Here is a 22,055-nt window from a genome sequence, read left to right as displayed (position 1 = left end):
TAACAAAAGCAGAAAAATTAAAATTATGATATACTACAAATTAAAAAGGGTATGAAAAATACTTGAAAATAACAGAATAAACAGAATACTAGGCATGGAAATAAATTCAAAATAATGTTTACATTATGCAATCTGGGAAAGAAAATTGAAAAAGTTTAAAAATTACATGGATGTATATATACATACTGAACTAGTACAAAATAAAATCATTTTTTTTAATTAACAAAATATGCGCACACCCAATACAGGTTAATTTTTTTTATCAAAAACGTTGAAAAAATTGAAATTATGTATACAAGCCAAAAAAAGTATATAAAAAGAAAAAAACACAAATAACATTTAAATAGTATTAAAAATTACATATACAAGCAAAAACGGTGAAATATTAAAAGGTATATGTTCAAGATGCGCATTCTCTATAAACTAACATTATTTATTCAAAGTACTTCTGGAAAAAATAATTCTTCAATTCGCACGTCCTGTTTCTATATTTTGAAATAGGTACTTTAAATTTTTGTGGCAATTTATTAAATTCCTTGAAACCTATGTATTGTAAAGATCTAGTACCAAACTTCGTAGACTTCACAGATCCAATATATATATTGTTTTTTGATCGAGTACTGTACCGATGGATGTCTCCAATGAAAGCTGGCTTTATGTTACTGTGCATTGAGTCGAGAGTAGTATTAATGATAGTGTCAGTTATCTCGAAATAGGAAAGCATGCTAAAAGGCATGATTTTTGTTTCAAAATAAATGTCCCTTACATGAGTATCATACGGTAGGTGAAACACATTTCTGATCGCTCTATTCTGAATAATCTGCACCTCAGAAATTTTGCTCTTAGTTGCAAAACCCCAAACACAGCATAGGTATGATAAATGCGAATGGACCATAGAAAAATAGATTGCTCGAAGCAGCGAAACTGGAAGCATTCTCTGAAATCTGTACAGTATTCCAGCTACAGGGACAATCTTTCCTTTCACGCGCTCAACATGTTCATTCCAAGTAAGCTGCGAGTCCACTAACAGTCCCAAGTACTTAGTGCTATTTTTTTTCTCCAGACGATCAACACCAATAAAGACATCAATAGATTCATTACTCTTGTTTCCAAATAGAAGGTAGTGAGTCTTTTTTGCATTCAAGCTCAATTTATTTAAACGCAGCCATTCCGCCAGATGTAAAACGTCACTTTCAACCATCTTCTGTAAATCTTGTTTGTTTTTAGTGTGATATAAAATAGTCGTATCATCTGCATAAAGCTGTATTCCTCCTTTGATGCCCCATTTTGTCACATCGTTGATGTATATAAGAAACAGCAACGGACCGAGTATAGACCCTTGAGGTACCCCGCAGGTGATTTTACCAGAATTGCTAAACTTACCTCCAACTTCTACCAAAGATGATCTGTTTGAAAGATAGTCTTTAAAAAATTCTAAACGTATTCCAGTTACACCAATATACTGAAGTTTTTCGATCAAAATGCTGTGGTCCACAGATAATAAATAAAATTAATTAGATGAAACTCACCCGCATAAATAAAGGTTTCAGCTCTTTAACTTCACAAACATCAACAGATGAAAGAATTGAGGTATATAGATGTTTAAATGTGGGCAGAATGGTGAATGTTACACAATGTTACACAGTGTGTAACATTCACCATTCATCACAAACATCAACATATTTATAGATTAAAGGAATACAAATATCAAATATGGGCAGAATGGTGAATACAATATTTGAGTTTGTCCAAACGTTTGTCGACAAAAGACTGGATTTTATCCCTTAAGAGTCATTAAGATTAACAATGTTAATTTTAATGACTCCCGAGGACTTAATGATTGCTGAGGGGGTAAAATCCAGTCTTTTGTCTATAAACATTTGGTAATAAGATACTTAATTTGAAACTCAAATATTGTACTTAAACTAACTGGTCCAAGAAGAAGTTTAAAAATTGGAAAATTGTTTTCAGGCATTGCCTAGTGGTACTTGAAATAATTTAATCCGACGAATCTCTTCGCAACAATAAAGGTTTCAGCTCTTTAACTTCACTAAAATCAACGGATGGAGGAATTGAAAAAATATGGATGTTCAAACATAGGCAAAATGGTGAATGTTACACAGTGTGTAAAGTGATCACCTTCACCAACCAATGACAGGTCGTAAGCCCTGTAAAAATGCCTAGACTTCCATGTTTCCTTTTTTAAGGCATTCTCCATCCCTGTTGTAATTTGTTAATCAGAAGTATGTATCGATTTCACCGATTTCCCGCTCAGCTTTTCCAAAAGGAAAATAAGAAGCAGAACCCTTCAACTCTGGAACGATCGTTATTTGAGTGAACCTACCGAAGTATTACTAAAATGTTTTTCCCTTCAATTTTTCATGCATGTGATTTCAGGAGAATGCAGAAAGCTGGCTACGAGCTCACCCAGGTTCTCACGGGTCACGGTGGGTTTATTGGCTACCCGCATCGATTAAAGCTCTCCGAGATCCACAGCTGCCCATGCGACGATGAAACTCCTCAAGGTGTCCCTCACCTGTTGATGCATTGCTCCTTTTTCAGATTTCAAAGACAACAGATGCAGAAGCCTGGGAGAAGATCTTTGCGACATCCCATCGGTGATAGGTAATAAAAACTCACACGAGAGGTAGTATCATACATGATCGATATAGAGCAGGCAATTGGTAAAATAAACCAAAGTAGGGCACAAAATGCCGAACACTCTTCTAGTGGAACGGCAGGCCTGTTGACTGCTGTCAACAGGCCGGCTTCTCCTGAAGAGGTTAAAGAGGTTCGCTCTCCACATGAGCAAATGCTGAGAAGTACCTGATTGGCCCACATTAGAATATTCTTCCTGATTCCAACAGTTTAGCTAAAAATAATGTAATATAATAGCAGAAAAATCCTCTTTTTGAAATATAAACCTTGTATAAGTATTATAAGCAAGGTAAAAAATAATGCAACTCCCATTAATTATTTTATTTTTTTAAGTATGGATCAAAACATGCCGTTTTCAATTATCATTCCATCCTAATGTATTCTGGGCGCGAGAACGGTTTCTCGCAGTATGATTTCACATTTCTGAAATACATATTTTTAAATTAACACGGCCATAAAGCTTTAACATACATATAAAACAAGAGTAAATAACAATATAAAATTTATCTCTTATCCATGCCCCTTTGGAACCATGTTAATTTTTGTTTATTCCTATAATCTCACGTTTTATGCGGAAGCGACCCCCCCTCCTTAGTACGTTCCTTTAGTCGAGGTGCAAATGTGCTAGTGAGAGGACTTGTCGATCGGGCCAGTGAAAATAGCATTTTAAACAAGTGGGTCCAGCGGGGCCAAGAAGCCATTTACGTAAATTTTTGTTTTGTAATATATCCACCATGCTAAATTTGCCAGCGCAAGCGGTACCTGTGCACCGATTATGATCGCTATCTTCATATGTATATATCGAGACGGTATACTTAACTTCTGTACTATCTGTATCGTACCTCGGTATGTTCTACCTACTTGTCATATCCACATCATATGATCGAAACCAGCCAATAGAATGACCGCAAACAATTAGTCCGCGTTGCGTACGTCATAAACATTTCAAATAGTTCTCGTTTTGAAAATTTACCAGGCTTATGTTGCGCTGTTTAAATCTAATATTTACGCACCAGTATGTTTTAACGTATGCCGTTTGAAATTATCCTTCCGTTGTGTTGTATATTTACATTCTGAACACGCTAACTGTTTTTGGCCATGTTTTGAAATGTGCCGTTTTAAATCGCTCTTTCGTAGAGTTGTGAATTTACATTCTGAACACGAAAACCGTTTTTGGCCATAATGCTTCAACATGTGTTGTTTCAAATTGCATTTCCGTCCCGTCGTATATTTACATTCTGAGCATGCAAACTGCTTTACGTGAGTATGTATTATCATGTGCGATTTTAGACTACCCTTCTGAAAAGCTGTATAATTACATTCAGAGCACGAAAACAGTTTTTCGCCAGTATGTTTCAACATGTGATCTTTTAAACAATGCTTCCATCGAGTCGAATATTGACATTCTGAGCATGCAAATTGTTTTTCGTCAGTGTATATAAACATATACTCTTTTGGACGACCCTTCTGCAAAGCTGTATAATTACATTCTAAGCATGCAAACGGTTTTTCCCCAGCATGTTGCAACATGTGCTTTTTTAATCTATTCTTCCATCGAGTCGTATATTTACATCCAGAGCATGCAAACTGTTTTTCGCCAGTATGTTTCGACATGTGCTGTTTTAAATTTTTTTTCCATCGAGTCGTATATTGACATTCAGAGCATGTAAACTGTTTTATGTCAGAATGTATTAATACATGCTCTTTTATACGACCCTTCAGCAAAGTTGTATAATTGCATTCCGTGCAGGCAAATAGTTTTTCGTCAGTATGTACTAACTTGCATTCTTTTAAACGACCTTTATGCGAAGTTGTATAATTACATTCTGAGCATGCAAACGGTTTCTGGCTAGGACGTTCATTACAAGTTTTCTTCTGTCGCGTTTTGTTCTCTTCCGGTATTGGTTCTCCGCTATGAAACGGTAGATTTCTACTCTTCACAAATAACGCTGTCGAAATCGACGAAATATTTTCTGAAATGAAAAGGGCATAATTTTAATTAGGGAAATCAACTTTCTTGTTATATACCTCGACAAGGCCTAGAGAGAAACCTTATTTATTTATTTATTTCTACGGCTTACGCCTTTAAAAAAGTAAACAATAATATTGAAAAACTATTATAATGAAACAAAACACCCGAACACAGTATAGAAAATATAGATACATGAAATAAAATCAGCAGAAAATAAGGAAAGAAAAATTAAATAAGAAATTATAACGTAGGTATGCTGCAAATTAACAATAATTAAAGGGTTTAAATATGAAAAGTATTGAAGTAACAGAGGCGATGTATCATATCATAAACAGTAACACAAGTATAACACTTAGTACATTTTTATAATTTAGAAAAGAGGTGATTAAAAAGGAATTATTTTAATTGGTATAAAGATATAATAAAATAAATAAAACAATTTTGTTTTTAACCACTAATTTTTATTTTTCATCGACCGGTTTCACAGCAAACAAGCTTCTTCTTCGAGGTTTACGTAACTAAAAGTAACGTAAACCTTGACAAAGAAGCTTGTTTGCTTAGAAATCGGTCGGTGAAAAATAAAAATTAGTGTTTAAAAACAAAGTTGTTTTATTAATTTTATTATAATGAACAACCACAAAGTTAGTGCTTCAAATATAAAATGGTATAAAGATTATGTTGCCGACGTAAAAGTACATGCACCAACTTGGCGGCCCTTCCTGGGGCTTTAATGTAGCATAGGAGGCTTCAGTATGTGTAAGCGATCTACCACCTCCTCAATAAAGACTAGTATTTGTCACTTTCGGGGGTGGTGATCGCCATACTGAAGCCCACATATAGATTAGAATTCATGAAAATATTTGTATGCCCATAATGTGTTTTTATGTTGTTCTGTATAAGTGTTGATCGCCGCGCGGTCGGCGGGGAACTGCGGCCGGTAGCGGGAGGGTGGGGACCTTATACGTGGCGCGAGAGAGACCGATAGAGCCGGCAAATGTGCTCGCTATCTCTCTCGCCGCGTGATTGGTCAACCTAGCACCGCCCGCTATTGGCCTAGCCCACCGCCGCACGGCAAAATGTTGTATATATAGCCCCGCCGGGGAAAAATAAAGTCAGTCATCTCACCACACTACTAAGGCTTTCTACTCTCCACTTCACCTCCCTACCTCGCTTCAAACCGGACCTCATCGCCACCTGGATTCGAACACCGCTACCCCCCTGGACTTGGAACTCGGATACCCTTTGGATTGGATATTGGACCCCGGATAATTTGGACCCTTGGATACTTCCCCGGAACACACCCCGCCGTTCCCACCAACGGAGAGATACCGGCCTTACAACCCGGTTGCCTGACTCAGGATTGCGGCCGCCAGCGCTACTCGCTAGCGACCCCGCAAGGGATCTCTAGGCGACGATACCTCCCCCGGAGCTTATCGTTCGTCGGCCGAGGCCCGCCTACGCCCGGCCACTCTGCGTTTGACACCAGCACCTATAGATATACAGTTCTTGTGACGGGCGCGATTGCTACGGACGAAGCAGTGATCCGCCGCGTCTGTTACAAGTTGGTCCTTCGAGAAGAACCGGATATTCATCGCAGAGCGCCTAGAGATGACTTCGAGAACCCCTTCACTCCGCTCGGGTCGAGGAGGCACGGAACCAAGAGAAGACCCTGCTACAGATCAGGACTCAGCCGAGTCGGACACATCCGAAGATACAGTCCAGCGGCTGAGGACGCAGGTTCGAACGCTCCGTGCTTCACTACACGATCAAGACCGACGCGTGCCCTTGGAGACGAATCCCGAGCCCGCGCCGCGTGCTACGGATATGGACGGCATCATGACGGTGCTGTCAAAAATGGCGATTCTACTAGAGGCTTCGCAAGGAAGAAGCCCGACTTCAGCCCCAGAGGACGTTAGCAGAGTCGGCGCCATGATAGCGCGCCAATCTACTGCCAAGGACCTACCCGCCTTCGCCGGAGAGCCGCAGGAATGGGCTACTTTCAAATCGCAGTACACTCAGTCGACGGAGATGTGCTGCCTTTCGGATCCAGAAAACCTCCTGCGTCTACAGCGTGCGTTGAAAGGACGGGCAAGAGAATCTGTGTCGTCATTACTAGTGGATCCAAGCCAAGTGAGGGTGATAATGAAGACGTTGGAGCTACACTACGGCCAGCCGGACATTGTAGCGTCTTCCTTGTTGGAAAAGGTGAGAAGGCTCCGCTGCATACAGAACGACGGATCTACGCAAGCATTAGTAGATCTGTCTAGCGCAGTTCGGAACGCGATAGCGACCTTAGAAGGCTTCGGTGGCGATTACATGTCTACGCCACAACTACTAAGTTAACTAGTGAGCAAGTTACCGCTGTGCATGAAGTCTCTCTGGTGGTACAGCAGAAGAGGAAACCGGGTGAGGCCCTCCGCGAAGGATTTCGCGCTCTTTTTGGAAGATTTAACGGAATCTTCGATGATAGGCGGCGGAATAGAGCCGCAAGTGTACAGCGGAAAACAACGCGAGAAGCCACAGAAGCGAGAACAAGTGCATACAGTGATTTCAACAGAGGGAAACGGGAAAAGTATAGCGTCATGTGTTTTGTGCGGACGAGGACATTTACTACAAACGTGCCAGGAATACATAGAGTGTAGTATTTCGGAAAGATGGGACATAGTGAAGCGAAAGAATTTGTGTTTTTCGTGTTTATCGAACACTCATCGGGCGATAAAGTGTAGAAATGTAAAAAAGTGCGGCCTCGATGGATGTCGCCGAACACATCACAAGACATTACACGACAGAAATAGTGCCGATATCAGTGAAGCTCGGTCTAGCGCCGATATACGAGCGCCAGATAATAGTGCCCGCCGCGACACGCCTGCAGCGGCGGGCGCCGGGGGAAACAGACCGACCGCGAACGAAACCCGCGCCGCGAGTTCAAATGAAAGAAACTACGATTACGGCCACAGTTCGCGGACGAATAATATAGTGACGAGCACCTACGCTCGGGAGGAACCGGTCCTCCTAAAAGTGATTCCCGTCATGTTAAGTGGTCCGCGAGGACGAGTGAACGCGTACGCGTTACTAGATGAGGGATCAACCGTGACATTGATTGACGCAAAAATAGCAAACGACATCGGCGCGCCGGGAGAGACTCGAGGATTAAAAATCCACGGTGCCGGCGGAATGTGCGTAACAGATAGTGCATCAAGAAAAGTCACAATTAAAGTGCGCGGAGTTACGGAAGATTTATTCACTCTCCGCGCAAACACAATACAGAAGCTGAGTCTGCCGCTACAGCCCGTGATTGAAGGGGAAGGCAGGATGCGACAAGTGTGCCCGCAGTTACTCATCGGCCAAGATAACGCCTCTCTCATAGTGACGAGAGAGGCACGGAGATGCGGGGAATACATCGCCTCAGTGACAGCCTTAGGAAAGGTGATACACGGTGGGCGGACACGCCAGACTAACGCCAGCATACTAATGGCGCTTAGTACAGAACAGAGACTAGAAAATCTAGTTAAACAGAATTACGCCGTCGACGCGTTAGGTATAAGTTCGACAGCCAAGATATCGCGTCAGGAGGCGCGAGCCACAGAAACCATGAGAGCCACGACACGTTTCCTACCGCAAGGACAGTACGATACAGGGCTACTGTGGAAAGACAATCGAATGTGTTTACCGGATAATCGCCGTACAGCGCTGAATCGATTTTTAAGCATAGAGAAAAAGTTCAGTAAAAACAGTGAATTCGCCGCGGCTTACAAGTTAAAGATTAAAGAATATCTAGACAAGGGGTATGCCCGGGAACTGACGCTGGCTGAAAGACAAGACACTGCGAGTGGGCTTTGGTTTTTGCCGCATTTCGCAGTGACGAACGTGAATAAACCGGATAAAATACGGATAGTATTTGACGCCGCCAGCCGCTGCAACGGGAAGTCATTGAACGACATGTTGGCCAACGGCCCGGACCTTCTCTCATCGCTTATGGGAAATATAATGCGATTTCGCGAGGGAAAGATCGCGCTGGCAGCAGATATAAGGGAGATGTTTCTCCAAATTAAAATAAGAAAAGAAGACCAGAGGGCGCAGCTGTTCCTCTGGCGCGATAGTCCCGAAGAAGAAATTCGGGAAATGATTATGACGTCGATGACGTTCGGCGCGGCGTGTTCACCGAGCAGCGCACAGTACGTGAGAAATCAAGTCGCAGAAGATCACGGGCAAGAGATGGCCGCCGCCAGGGATGCTGTGCGAAATAAGTTCTACATGGACGACTATATGGATGCCGTAGACAGTGCAACAGAGGCGATACAACTGCGCCACGATGTCAGCGAACTACTACGGCGGGGCGGATTCATCCTCGCGAATTGGGCGAGTAATGATCCCTCCGTAATGGAAGCGATTCCTTCAAGTCTGAGAGGGAAAAGCGCACGCGAAATAATTAGCGGAACCTCCGTAACAGAGAGGGTCCTCGGCATCAAATGGGACCCGGTGACAGACGAGTTTCAATTTAAATTTAAAGTGTCACGGGAGGTTCCAACAGAGAGGCCTACAAAACGGCAGATGCTAAGTGAAGTTATGAGCATTTTCGATACACTCGGTTTCGTAGGGTGTTTGACAATACGCCCGCGAATACTGCTACAAGATGTGTGGCGCTCCCACATAGAGTGGGACGAACAAGTGAATGAAGAACACGCAGAGAAATGGCGCACTTGGGTGGACATATTACGCAATACCGAGTGCGCTATACCGCGGCGCGTATCGAGCGCCAAGGGCCAGCCAGTAGAGCTACATGTGTTTTCCGATGCCTCGGAACAAGCGAGCTGCGCCGTAGCCTACATCGTGGAGGAGAACGCCGCCGGAAGGAATGCGACGTTCATGGCCAGCAAGTGCCGAGTTAGCCCGCTACGAGCGCTATCAATTCCACGCCTGGAATTACAAGCCGCGCTCATGGCCGCGCGACTGGCGGCCACAATTAAGAAAGAATGCGGAAGTAATATACGCGATACCTACTACTGGACAGATTCTACTACGGTGCTGTGCTGGGTCCAGAGTGATTCGCGTATCTTCACGCCATTTGTAGCCCACCGCCTAGGGGAAATAGATGAGCTAACGAACGCTCAAGAATGGCGGTGGGTACCAGGAAAGAAGAACCCCGCTGATCTCGGGACGCGGGACGGCGAGATACCAGACATCTCCCCGGCCGGCATGTGGTTCAGTGGGCCGAGTTTCATAAAGAAAAATAAAAGTGAATGGCCGCCGCTCAAGGTAATAACGGCGACCCCGGATACAAGCAGTGAAATAAAGTGTGCGAACAGTGCCATCGTGATGACAGCCCTCCCGGACGAAAGAAGATTTTCCTCCTGGCGGAGACTGATCAGGACTACAGCGTGGGTGTTGCGCTTCATAAACCACTGCAGGAAAAAGAATACAGGAAGCGCGACACTCATCGCCCCGGAACTCAAGGCATCAGAGAGGGCGTGGATACTTATAAGCCAGACAGACAGTTACCACGCCGAGATAGCCGCAATTAGACGGGGGGAGTGCCTCCCGCGGAACAGCCGCCTGCTGGGTCTCACTCCCTACCTCGATAAAGATAGCGTCCTCAGAATGGGGACGCGAATTATGGAAGCCCCCGCGGTGAGCGAGCAACTAAAGGCGCCCGTCATACTGGACGGAGCGCACGCCTATACGCGTCTATTGATAAGGCATTATCACGAGTCGCGGCAACACGCAAGTACAGAGCGGACACTCAGCGAACTCAGACAACAGTTCTTTATAACACGATTACGGACAAATATAAGGAAAATTATATACGAGTGCCGCTACTGTCGAATACAGAAGGCCCGCCCGCAGCCTCCGCTCATGGGACAGCTGCCTGCCGGCCGACTCGATCATCACGTAAGGCCTTTTACCCACTGTGGGGTGGACATGTTCGGGCCCGTATACGTGACTATCGGAAGACGCCGGGAGAAACGATACGGGGCCCTGTTTACGTGCATGGTTACGAGGGCCGTGCATATTGAAATTACACCGTCGTTGAGTACTGACTCGACGGTGCAGGCCCTCAGAAGGATGGCGGCCCGCAGAGGACATCCGACAACGCTCTACTCAGACAACGGGACGAACTTCAGAGGCGCAGACAAAGAGATGGCGGCCGCCATGAAGGAACTAGCTCACGATCCCGAACTACAGAACGAGGCGACAAGGAGAGGGATCAAATGGGTGTTCAACCCGCCATCGGCGCCACACATGGGAGGAGCCTGGGAACGGCTCGTCCGGTCGATAAAGGGGGCGCTTATGGTGATTCTAAAGGAACAAGCCCCCCGAGAGGAAACGCTAATGACAGCGATAGCGGAGGCCGAGTACACAGTAAACACTCGGCCCCTAACCCACGTCTCGCTTGATAGCCGAGACGACGCTCCGCTGACTCCGATGCACTTTCTCATCGGGTCGAGCGGGGCCCAGCCGCATCTGGCCGATTACAGAGACGCGCCGCCCGAACTGTGCCTCAGAAAACAATGGCGGGTGGCGCAGAAACTAGCCGACGCATTTTGGAAAAGATGGATGAGGGAATATCTCCCGACGTTGGCACAGCGACGGAAGTGGCAACAGGCCGCCACACCGATCATGGTCGATGACCTGGTCATAATAACGGACGCCGCCCTCCCGCGGAATGAATGGCCGCGGGGACGCGTCATAGCAGTCACACCAGGGAAGGATGGACAAGTCAGGAGCGCCCGGGTCCAGACAGCCACCGGAACCTACACACGACCCGCCGTCAAGCTCGCCGTGTTGCAAATCAAGGACGACGTCGGCGCAGAGATGCCTCCTCGGCAGGGGGGAGTGTTGCCGACGTAAAAGTACATGCACCAACTTGGCGGCCCTTCCTGGGGCTTTAATGTAGCATAGGAGGCTTCAGTATGTGTAAGCGATCTACCACCTCCTCAATAAAGACTAGTATTTGTCACTTTCGGGGGTGGTGATCGCCATACTGAAGCCCACATATAGATTAGAATTCATGAAAATATTTGTATGCCCATAATGTGTTTTTATGTTGTTCTGTATAAGTGTTGATCGCCGCGCGGTCGGCGGGGAACTGCGGCCGGTAGCGGGAGGGTGGGGACCTTATACGTGGCGCGAGAGAGACCGATAGAGCCGGCAAATGTGCTCGCTATCTCTCTCGCCGCGTGATTGGTCAACCTAGCACCGCCCGCTATTGGCCTAGCCCACCGCCGCACGGCAAAATGTTGTATATATAGCCCCGCCGGGGAAAAATAAAGTCAGTCATCTCACCACACTACTAAGGCTTTCTACTCTCCACTTCACCTCCCTACCTCGCTTCAAACCGGACCTCATCGCCACCTGGATTCGAACACCGCTACCCCCCTGGACTTGGAACTCGGATACCCTTTGGATTGGATATTGGACCCCGGATAATTTGGACCCTTGGATACTTCCCCGGAACACACCCCGCCGTTCCCACCAACGGAGAGATACCGGCCTTACAACCCGGTTGCCTGACTCAGGATTGCGGCCGCCAGCGCTACTCGCTAGCGACCCCGCAAGGGATCTCTAGGCGACGATACCTCCCCCGGAGCTTATCGTTCGTCGGCCGAGGCCCGCCTACGCCCGGCCACTCTGCGTTTGACACCAGCACCTATAGATATACAGTTCTTGTGACGGGCGCGATTGCTACGGACGAAGCAGTGATCCGCCGCGTCTGTTACAGATTAATTAAGTAAATCTATGTTTCCATGTTTGTTCGCTAACATGTGGAGCCGTGGAAGAGGTGAGTATTTGGCATAGTTTCAACTATGCAAAGAAGTATTTTGTCTCGTCCCACGCTGTCTCACATAAAAATTCACGCAATTTAAAAGTTCGGGACTGTCAAGAACATTATTTAATAACTTGAAAGCAGCGCTAAATCTGAAATTTCCCTTCTATCACTAAAACATATTTCTTTTAACTGCTTCATTAAACATTTATAGTTTTTTTAATGCTTTTTTATTGACCTAACTAACTAACTAACTAACCATCACGCCATTTCCCCGGAGGGGTAGGCAGAGAGGATAGAACGCCACACCACTCTGTCCTGGCACACTTCCTTTGCTTCCTTCACATTCATACATCTTCTCATGCACGCACGTCGATTATTCCGACTTTTCACATGACCACTTTCAAGAATTTGTTGTACTTGATCATGCCATGTCTTTCTCGGCCTTCCTCGACTTCTACAACCAGACACATTCGCATCATAAATCTTTTTGGCTAAATTGGCTGTTCTTTCATCATTCATTCGCTCCACATGACCGAACCATCGCAAAAGACCTTTCTTAATTTTGTCGATAATGCTTAACTCAGCCTTGCATTCTGCTCTAATTTCGACATTAGGGCACCTATCATACATTGTTTTTCCGCACATTCGCCTGAGGGATCGCATTTCAACAGCGTTCAGTCTACTTTCGTCCCTTTTTTTCCAACTCCATGCTTCGCTTCCATACATTAGGGTTGGTACCAGAACTCCATTATGAACTGCTAATTTAGCCTCTTGCGATAGACACTTATTTGCTACGACAGACTTTAAGGCACCATTAACTCTGTTACCGGCACTAACCCTCCTTTTAATATCCTTGTCCATATTTCCATCTCTAGTAAACATACTACCCAGATATACAAATTCTTCGACCTGTTTCAAACTATCTCCATTTACTATCTTACATTCAGTCATAGTTACATTTCTTTCAAAGACCATGACGTTCGACTTTTGCACATTCATTAGCAAATCACTCTCCTTGCACACTTCGTAAACCTTTGTAACCAAGGATTGCAGTTCCTCTTCGCTGTCAGCTAGGAGGACTGCGTCATCGGCGTACAGAAGGCAACTGACAATTAGATTACTCATTTTCGCTCCCACATCCATACTTTTCAATTCTTTCATACATTTATCCATGTATATGTTGAATAACCACGGTGACATTACACATCCCTGTTTGACTCCTTTAGGGATGTCAAACCAGGAAGTTAATGACCCATTTACCCTTACACACGCTACACTATCTTTGTACAAAGAAGCAATAGCGCGGACAAGGTTGTCACTCACTCCATACTCCGATAGAAACATCCATAATTTTTTCCTATCAACTCGATCAAATGCTTTTTGCAAATCAACAAAAGCGCAAAAAAGCTTCTGGTTTTTCGCCAAAAACTTTTCTGTCATATTGCGTAATGCAAATATTTGATCCATACATCCTCTACCATTCATAAATCCACTCTGTACATCCCATACTTTCTCCTTGGTCACGTTTCTTACTCTTTCTATCAGTATTCTTCCATACATTTTGCCGACAGCGCTCAGAAGACTGATAGCTCTGTAATTCCCACACTCCACCTTAGAACCCTTTCCCTTGTATAACGGCATAACAACTGCCCTCCTCCAATCAGGTGGAGTCCTTTCCTCCTTGAGACACAAGTTAAAAAGTTTATGTAGCCATGTGAGAATTAATTTGCCACCCGACTTAATAAACTCTGCTGCAATACAGTCATACCCTTGCGCTTTACCATTCCGCATACATTTGACAACGCTGATAATTTCTTTCATACTAATCTGACTTACCTCATCATTTGCGTTCAGACACACCTCGGATAATGTCGATACATCGGCACCGCCCGAGTTACCAGTGTGCGATTCATAAACTTCCTCAAAGTATTCCTTCCATCTCTCTTTTATTCCACTCTCACTAGTCACCATTTTTCCATCCTTATCTTTAACAACTGTCATGCCTCCGCTTTCACTGCTACTCCTGGAGTTTTTCACAGCTTTCCAGAAAACTTTAATGTTTTCATGGAAATTGTGTGTCATTTTCATTCCTTCTTCATCCTTCATTTTTTTCTTCCGTTCACATACACCCTGCTTAACCTTTTTCTTACTTTCACCATACACGCGTTTAGCCGATTCATATTCCTTTTTTACAGCAAGCAAATTTATCCACGCATCCTTCTTTTCTTTAACGAGTTTTTTGACTTCGTCGTCCCACCACGCATCACCTTTCTTTCTCCCTAGCGTTGTCACACCGCACACTTCTTTCGCCGCCTCGCACATACTTATTTTCAAACACTCCCACATATCATTTATACCCATACATTCTACATCTTTTTCGTTCAGTCTGTGACTCACAGATCTTTCAAAATTATCTTTTATGTCAGCATTTTGCAGTTTTTCAACTTTGACTCTAGAAGGAGCCTGCACTTTGTTTGTTTGGGACCGCCATCCCTTAAACAGAATCACCCTTGAGACCACTAAAAAATGGTCTGATTCCATCTCGGCCCCTCTGTACACACGTGTGTCGACAGTTACAGGCTTCAATCTAGAGTCAATGATGACATAATCGATAATCGACCTTTCATTTCCTCTCTCCCATGTGTATTGGTGGATTCCTTTATGCTCGAAAAATGTATTTGATACAAAAAGGTTCCATTCCAGGCATACCTCTAGCAGTCTTTTCCCATTGTCATTCACTCTCGCATCCCCAAACATATCTAGAGCTGACTCCAGCCCATCTCTCCTTGTTCCCACCCAACCATTAAGATCTCCAGCCAAAACTATCCTTTCGCTATCTTTTTTCCCATTCATCACATTCATTAGACTCGTCCAAAACTCGTCCTTCTCAGATTCACAGTCGGAGTTGACAGGAGCGTATCCTATGATAACAAGCAATCTTGTCAGTCCGACCTTAAATCTGACAAACATGAGTCTCTCACTTACAAATTCATATTCATTCATGCCCTCTATCATTCTTGGCGATAGAAACGCAGCAACACCCCGGCAAGCTCTGTCCGTATTTTATTGACCAAGAATATCAAACAAGACGAAAACCAATTTACTATTAATTACGTTTTAAGTGGTGTTAATTAGCTTTAAATAAAGTTTTTTTTTTTAAATAGTATGACGTTGGGCAGAACTGAGGTCAGTACTGTTGGCAATGTAAAGAAGTGGCGGTCACGGGTGGTAGTCGGTACTCGGCACTGTGTCCATAGTAAGTTTGTAGTACTCACCCCTATCGGCTACTGACTACAATAGGAACTGCCTAACTACAAACAATACTGTAAGTAATCATTTTTAATGTTGATGATTTGTTCATATTTATTCCTTATTCTCTTCCAACACTAATACCGCGAAACCGTCCAATTTTTCCTGTTTTTTTTTACATTTTTCTATTTTATATTTTTATATTTTTCGCCTCTCATCACATGCCCAAAGTACTCGAGTTTCCTTTTCTTTATGGTCTTCAGTACCTCTTTACCTTTTTCCATCCGTCGGAGAACATCATCGTTTCGGACTCTATCCACCCGGGAGATTTTTAATATCCTCCTATAGCACCAAATTTCAAAGGCTTCGATCTTTTTTGAAGTGTTTTGGGTGAGTGTCCACGTTTCGACGCCGTAAAAAAGTACTGAGAAGACGTAACATCGAGTAATGCGCATTCGGAGGTCTAAATTAAAGTCTCTACTGCAAAGAAGGTCACGCATCCTGAAAAAGCAGTCTCGCGCCACCTCTATTCTGACTTTGATCTCTTGCGAGTGATCCCATTTATCACTCAGCCAGCATCCTAAATATTTATATTGATGAACTTGCTCAATAAACTGCGCTCCACGTTTTAAAGTCATTGGGAAAGTTTGTGGCTTTTTCCGAATAACCATACATTTAGCCTTGGAAATATTCATCTCTAGCCCTTTATTCAAACTTGCCGTGTAAACTTTGTTTTCTTGCGGCTTCTTATTCGGAACTGTCTGTCTCTCTCAGAAACCTAAGCTTAAATAATTACCCTCGATCCCTGGAGCCATTCCCTTTTTTACTACATCTGGGCGCGCCTATTTTCTAGGACACTCCCTTTTTTGTGGTTTATTTTTATTCCATACACATATTCTTAATTTAAGATATAATTACACAATACCTAGGCTAATTATTGCTTATGTTATCATAGACTTATATATCCTACAATTTTGTATATTGATTTATATAATAAAAAGTTCAAATAAATCCTACAAGTCAATGCTACTACTCTAGTTTATCTAGCTAAAACATATGAATGTTACATATGAATGTTACATTGCGTGACCTTCTTTGCAGTAATATAAACGTTGTTCAAACTGATACGAAGTGGCGGCTTTAATTTTGTCTCTGTATAAAAAGTATTATTTAACATATTTTTAAGTGGTTGTGTTATTCTAGCAGTGTTTGAACGAAAGGCTTTGCGAATTAATACATCTTGGAGTGATTTAAACTATTCTTTTCTGCAGTTAATTAGCTTATTTTTAAAATTACATTAAAAGTGAATAGTGGGTAACTCAAAATTTATTTTTGCAATATGTCTAACCTCTGTCAAGTGTGTAAAAAGCCGGTCACGGCCGGAGCGTATTATACGTGCTCAGTGTGCAAAGGTGCAAATCATTTCGTGTGCGGAGATTTGCCAGAGGCTGCTTACAAAAAGTTATCTATCGAACGTCGTGGTAAGGTAAAGTGCACTGACTGTATTTCTGGTATCGCTCGGGACACATCGCTCGGAACTGATAACGAGCAATTATCAGGGGTTATCAACAATTCGGAGGCGAAGACTATACTCGCTGAAATTAAAAATATTCGTATGGAATTGACCGAACTACGGACTATAAAATGTGACATAAAATCCTTACGGAATGAATTGGTTGGCATGAGAGAGAGCGTGTCATTTATAAATGACAAATTTGATGCCATGGAGGCTAAAATTCTATTGCAAGAGGAAAAAATTAATAAGTTAGATGGCATGCAAGGGAAATTTGAGGAATTACAAAAACAAATAAACAACCTTCAGTATTTCACTGATAAACAGGCTCAATGGTCACGCCGGAACAACATCGAAATTCAAGGAATCACTCATAAAACCGGAGAAGACATATTGGAAATTGTTAATAAAATTGCCAAAACTGTTCATTTTCCCCTTGAAAAATGCGACATAGACTACTTTTCCAGACTGCCGTCTCAACCTAATAAGCCGAAACTCATAGTAGTCAGATTCTTAAGGCAGATGACCAGAGATGGATTTTTGGCAGCCGTCAAGAAACGTCGGGGTTTGACTACTTCGGATATTGGCTTACAAGGGACTGCGGAACCAATCTATTGTAATGAACACCTTACATCTTTAAACTACTATGTATACATTTTATATAAATTTTTTTTTAAAAAATATTAATTTAACCTGTACATCTGTTTGTATTCGAAATAAATAAAATAAAAATAAAATAAAATAAAATAAAATTAAAATAAAATTACAATACATTATTCCTATTCAGGAAAGACAATGTCATCTTATCATTTACCGGGCCAAAGTATTTCCGTATTATTTACGCAATTATTTCAAATTTACTAACAGTAAGAACACACAAATACCTAGCTCCAACGCAACGATTGCATCCTTTTGTAAAGCGCTGTCTGTAATTGGTGCATTCTTAGCCAATGAGAAGTCATCTTATGTTTACGTAAATAGTAAAAACTAGCGTCGCCTTTGTCCACGGTATCGATCGTTTACGTAAATTGCATGTGCCAAAAAGAGCCGACTATATCTCCGGTTGCATCCCGCCTCTAGTTCATTTCAGCTCCGACCTTGTCGCCGAGAACACGTGTTCAGGATCCCGGTCAGATTTCACAAAATTTATGAGACTCCCTCGGTCCATAATACAACTGCATAAAAAACTTTTGTTAGCGAAACAATGTAACCTACTACAATATGTTAAATGAATTTATTTACTAGGTTTCTTAATAAAATCTACCCTACGCTATTCGTATTACGTAAAACTAATTTTGGAACTAACAATACCTTTGTCATTGCCATCGAGCAGTACCTACATTAAAAAACACAGACTCGTAATTTGCCCGCAACAAATTACACGCGCACTTTGACTGGTTCTGACAAGCCACTGAGTAAAGTTAGTGACAAAACCTTCTGAGTGAAGTTAGTGACATAAATCTACTTTCCTTAATGTACCAAATTTACCGAAATCAAATGGAAATGTATTTTTTTAAAGGTTGAGCATACATTAGACTCAGTGAGCAAAATATATATTAAGGGCGAAATTGGACGGTTTCGCGGTAATAGAGAACGACCAAGAATATTGCACAGATGTAAAGTGGCCCCTCAAACCAGCCAATGACCGATCATAAGGCCTGTAAATGCCAGAACGTTTATACTCCCCCTTCTTGATTGTTCTCCGTCTGCGTTATCCTTCGTTAAATACAATAGAATTCCACCAATAAATTGCAATATATACATAACCTATTTGGGTAAGTATGGCAGAGAAACTATTTCACAAATTATACTCATCAATTTGACAGTTGTTTTTTAAACAGAGGCCCCAGGCCTTCGTCAAGGGGGTGTTGATATTACTTACTAGATTCTCCTTCGGTGTTGCGAAAGGATTCCAAACATTCTCGTTTTATATCAGAATAATCAATGTCGATTTCTGTAAAAATCGGTGTATTACTCTCTATAGTATGCTGTTGTTCAGTACTGGTGCCCGGTTCAGCCTTCACGGTAGCAACACCTAGCTCCTCAATTTTGCAGGGACACATCACCCTATCCCCAGTGTAGAGAATATCTTCTCCTACATCGCCAGTCTCTGGTTCAGCCTTGACACTCACTGAAGCGATCTGTTCCATAGTCGAAAACAAACACCTCGCTATTTCTGAAGATCAATAACCTGAAAATGTAAACGATACATACATAACATTCGATATCCATCTAACATCATATATTCTCACATGATATTTTAAAATTCACCCAAATCATTTCTTAAGTTAAGCATCATCGCCATAAGTGTTGATTATTTCACTGACGGAACTTAGTACTTAAAAACGTCCCTACATCTTGTAAAAAAAAAAAGGCCATCAATATTGTATTTTATTTGTTACATCTATAGGAGGTCCCAATCCAGGAGCAATGAAATTGTCCGCATGTGAAATAATAGACAATTTGTTTCTTTTTTGGGCGATATCGTGTGTGTTGGATTTGTTCCGACGTTTCGGCTACTATTGCAGGAGCCATCTCCAGGGTAAACTGAGTGTTTTGTAGAAAAAAAGTATGTGTTGGAACTACAAACTAATGTCTATTCCATTCTTAGATGTTGAAGTACAAAGAAAATCAAACGGCAGTCTTGGGCATACGGTATAAGAAAATTAACCTATACGAACCGATACCTACACGCTGATTTGCATCATCATCCAGCCCAAAAACGAGGATTAATAAATACATTGTTAACAAGAGCGACACGAATATGCGAAGATTCTGAAAAGGAAGAAGAAGTCAACAAAATTATAGATGCGTTGGAGCGTAATGGATATAAGAAGAAGCAAATTGACAACATGATTAAATCGCAAGCTACAAAGAAGAACAAGGAAGAAGATATTACCAGATGAACTGCATACCTACCATATGTACAGAATGTTACTGACAGGATAGCCAAAGTGCTGAAAAAACGTAATGTTGAAACAACGTTTGGGACTGTGGGAAAAATAAAGAACTATTTATTGAACCCAAAAGATAATTATCCCCTGGAAACGGAAGCTGTTTATTAACTAAATTGCCAAGGATGTGATGAGGTGTACAGACTAACACAAAAGAGCGTGTAAACTTGGGCATCCTGACAAATCTGCAATAACGAAACACTTTATAAACACCGGACATTTTTTCGCCTTTGAACCGAAATGTTTTGCATAAACCCAGTAATTACAGTGCACGAATAATAAAAGAGGCAATTTAAATACACAGACACCCAAATAACATAAACAAAGACGACGGGCTTAAATTAAACTCAACATGGTTCCCAGCACTACATACTACAAAAATGTATAGAAATGTGCCTACTGCCGACTGCGACACGGTACAAATTACTAGTACTTAAACACACGCTATTTTCTACAAAACACTCAGTTTACCCTGAAGATGGCTCCTGCAATGGTAGCCGAAATAAAAAAAACCGTCGGAACAAATTCCAACACACACGGAATCCCAAAAAACAAATTGATAACAGTGACTGTGAAAACCTTCGTACCTATGTAAATAATAGATCTACTAATAGATACTGTATTTGTTCTCGTTTTAGCTGCATACAAATTATTTACGAATATTCAATGCCACCCTGTGTTCTAGAGGGGATTAGTTATAAAAACTGACGGTTAATACTGGCAGAACATTAGAAACGCGGCATACAGGTCGTAATGTTTGACGAATGGTGTGACACGCGCGACCAGAGATAACACCGTCTGACCATTTCGAGAAGGCGCGTAGACAATACCGCAGATTATACAAATACAATATAGAATGTCATAGACATAAATATACTAATAGTACTTATCTGGCCAATAAAAGTCACAGTTTTCGGGCGGATTCGCATTAGCAATGTAAAATATTCAAGCGGTGTCCACGCCTGAAAACGTAATCTAAATCTTTCATTGAACAATTTACCGAGCCCTTTATATTTCAAGCTATGTCGAATTGATTAACAAACTTCTGGACATCGGGAGCATAAAATCAAATGTTTATCTGTGATAAATATAAATTTTTGACTTCATTATTTGCGAATCGATGCACGTAAATATTGTTTAATTGTATAAATACACCGGTAGTCAGATGGCAAAAGGGACCATTTGTAATTTTCAAAAATGTTCAGGAGAGCTGAAAAACGTCTCAATTTCAAGACTTTAATCCACAAACTAAAATATTTTAGTATTGTTTTTCAATAGTAAATTACCATTCTAAATGACGCTGATTTTTTGAATTTTTTTCTGCGTGTATTTAATGAAATATTAATTAATTCTTTTGAAAACTTTAGTTTTAACATAGACAAAAATACACATGGTCCCTTCTGCCATTTGACTACCGACACAATGCTTGCAATTATCACATTATGCTCGCCTTTGCTGTAGAACACAATACATGGACAATGTTGTTCGACCCTAGACACCTACCTTTCGTCACATCGACGAATACGCTATAACAAATACGCTGTACCCTTTTCCCGCCGATGATCGTGTTATCGTTTGTCAACTCAGTGCTTGCCACGGTCTCTCGATGTCCAGCTACGTTTGTTTCATATACTAACTAACTAACTAACTAACCATCACGCCATTTCCCCGGAGGGGTAGGCAGAGAGGATAGAACGCCACACCACTCTGTCCTGGCACACTTCCTTTGCTTCCTTCACATTCATACATCTTCTCATGCACGCACGTCGATTATTCCGACTTTTCACATGACCACTTTCAAGAATTTGTTGTACTTGATCATGCCATGTCTTTCTCGGCCTTCCTCGACTTCTACAACCAGACACATTCGCATCATAAATCTTTTTAGCCGTTCTTTCATCATTCATTCGCTCCACATGACCGAACCATCGCAAAATACCT

At 42.2% G+C, this 22,055-nt stretch overlaps 2 protein-coding genes across 2 annotated transcripts; both read right to left on the bottom strand.

Moving 5' to 3' along the window:
• Positions 1-2,966: 2,966 nt before the first annotated feature.
• LOC148275301 (uncharacterized) lies at positions 2,967-20,868 on the bottom strand. Its single transcript, XM_088235868.1, has 3 exons — positions 20,702-20,868; positions 19,043-19,351; positions 2,967-4,631 (listed from the first exon to the last, which is right to left on the bottom strand). Exons 2-3 carry the CDS (start codon positions 19,308-19,310, stop codon positions 3,664-3,666), a joined length of 1,236 nt encoding a protein of 411 aa, XP_088091994.1. The 5' UTR covers positions 19,311-19,351; positions 20,702-20,868; the 3' UTR covers positions 2,967-3,663.
• LOC148275302 (uncharacterized) lies at positions 13,670-16,223 on the bottom strand. Its single transcript, XM_088235870.1, has 2 exons — positions 13,722-16,223; positions 13,670-13,678 (listed from the first exon to the last, which is right to left on the bottom strand). The coding sequence occupies exons 1-2, from the start codon at positions 15,411-15,413 to the stop codon at positions 13,670-13,672; spliced, it is 1,701 nt and encodes a 566-aa protein (XP_088091996.1). The 5' UTR covers positions 15,414-16,223.
• Positions 20,869-22,055: the final 1,187 nt, after the last annotated feature.

This window comes from Micrasema longulum, unplaced genomic scaffold, assembly GCF_059751315.1.
Source record: "Micrasema longulum isolate JH-2025_06_02 unplaced genomic scaffold, ASM5975131v1 h1tg001462l, whole genome shotgun sequence".
Classification (NCBI taxonomy): domain Eukaryota; kingdom Metazoa; phylum Arthropoda; class Insecta; order Trichoptera; family Brachycentridae; genus Micrasema; species Micrasema longulum.
This window is presented reverse-complemented; position numbering and strand designations above follow the sequence as displayed.

Coding starts and splice junctions, on each gene's coding strand:
- LOC148275301 (XM_088235868.1), bottom strand. CDS start 19,310: ATGGAACAGATCGCTTCAGTGAGTGTCAAGGCTGAACCAGAGACTGGC. Junction 4,632..19,042: donor CAACACCGAAGGAGAATCTA/GTAAGTAATATC, acceptor TTTTCATTTCAG/AAAATATTTCGTCGATTTCG.
- LOC148275302 (XM_088235870.1), bottom strand. CDS start 15,413: ATGATAGAGGGCATGAATGAATATGAATTTGTAAGTGAGAGACTCATG.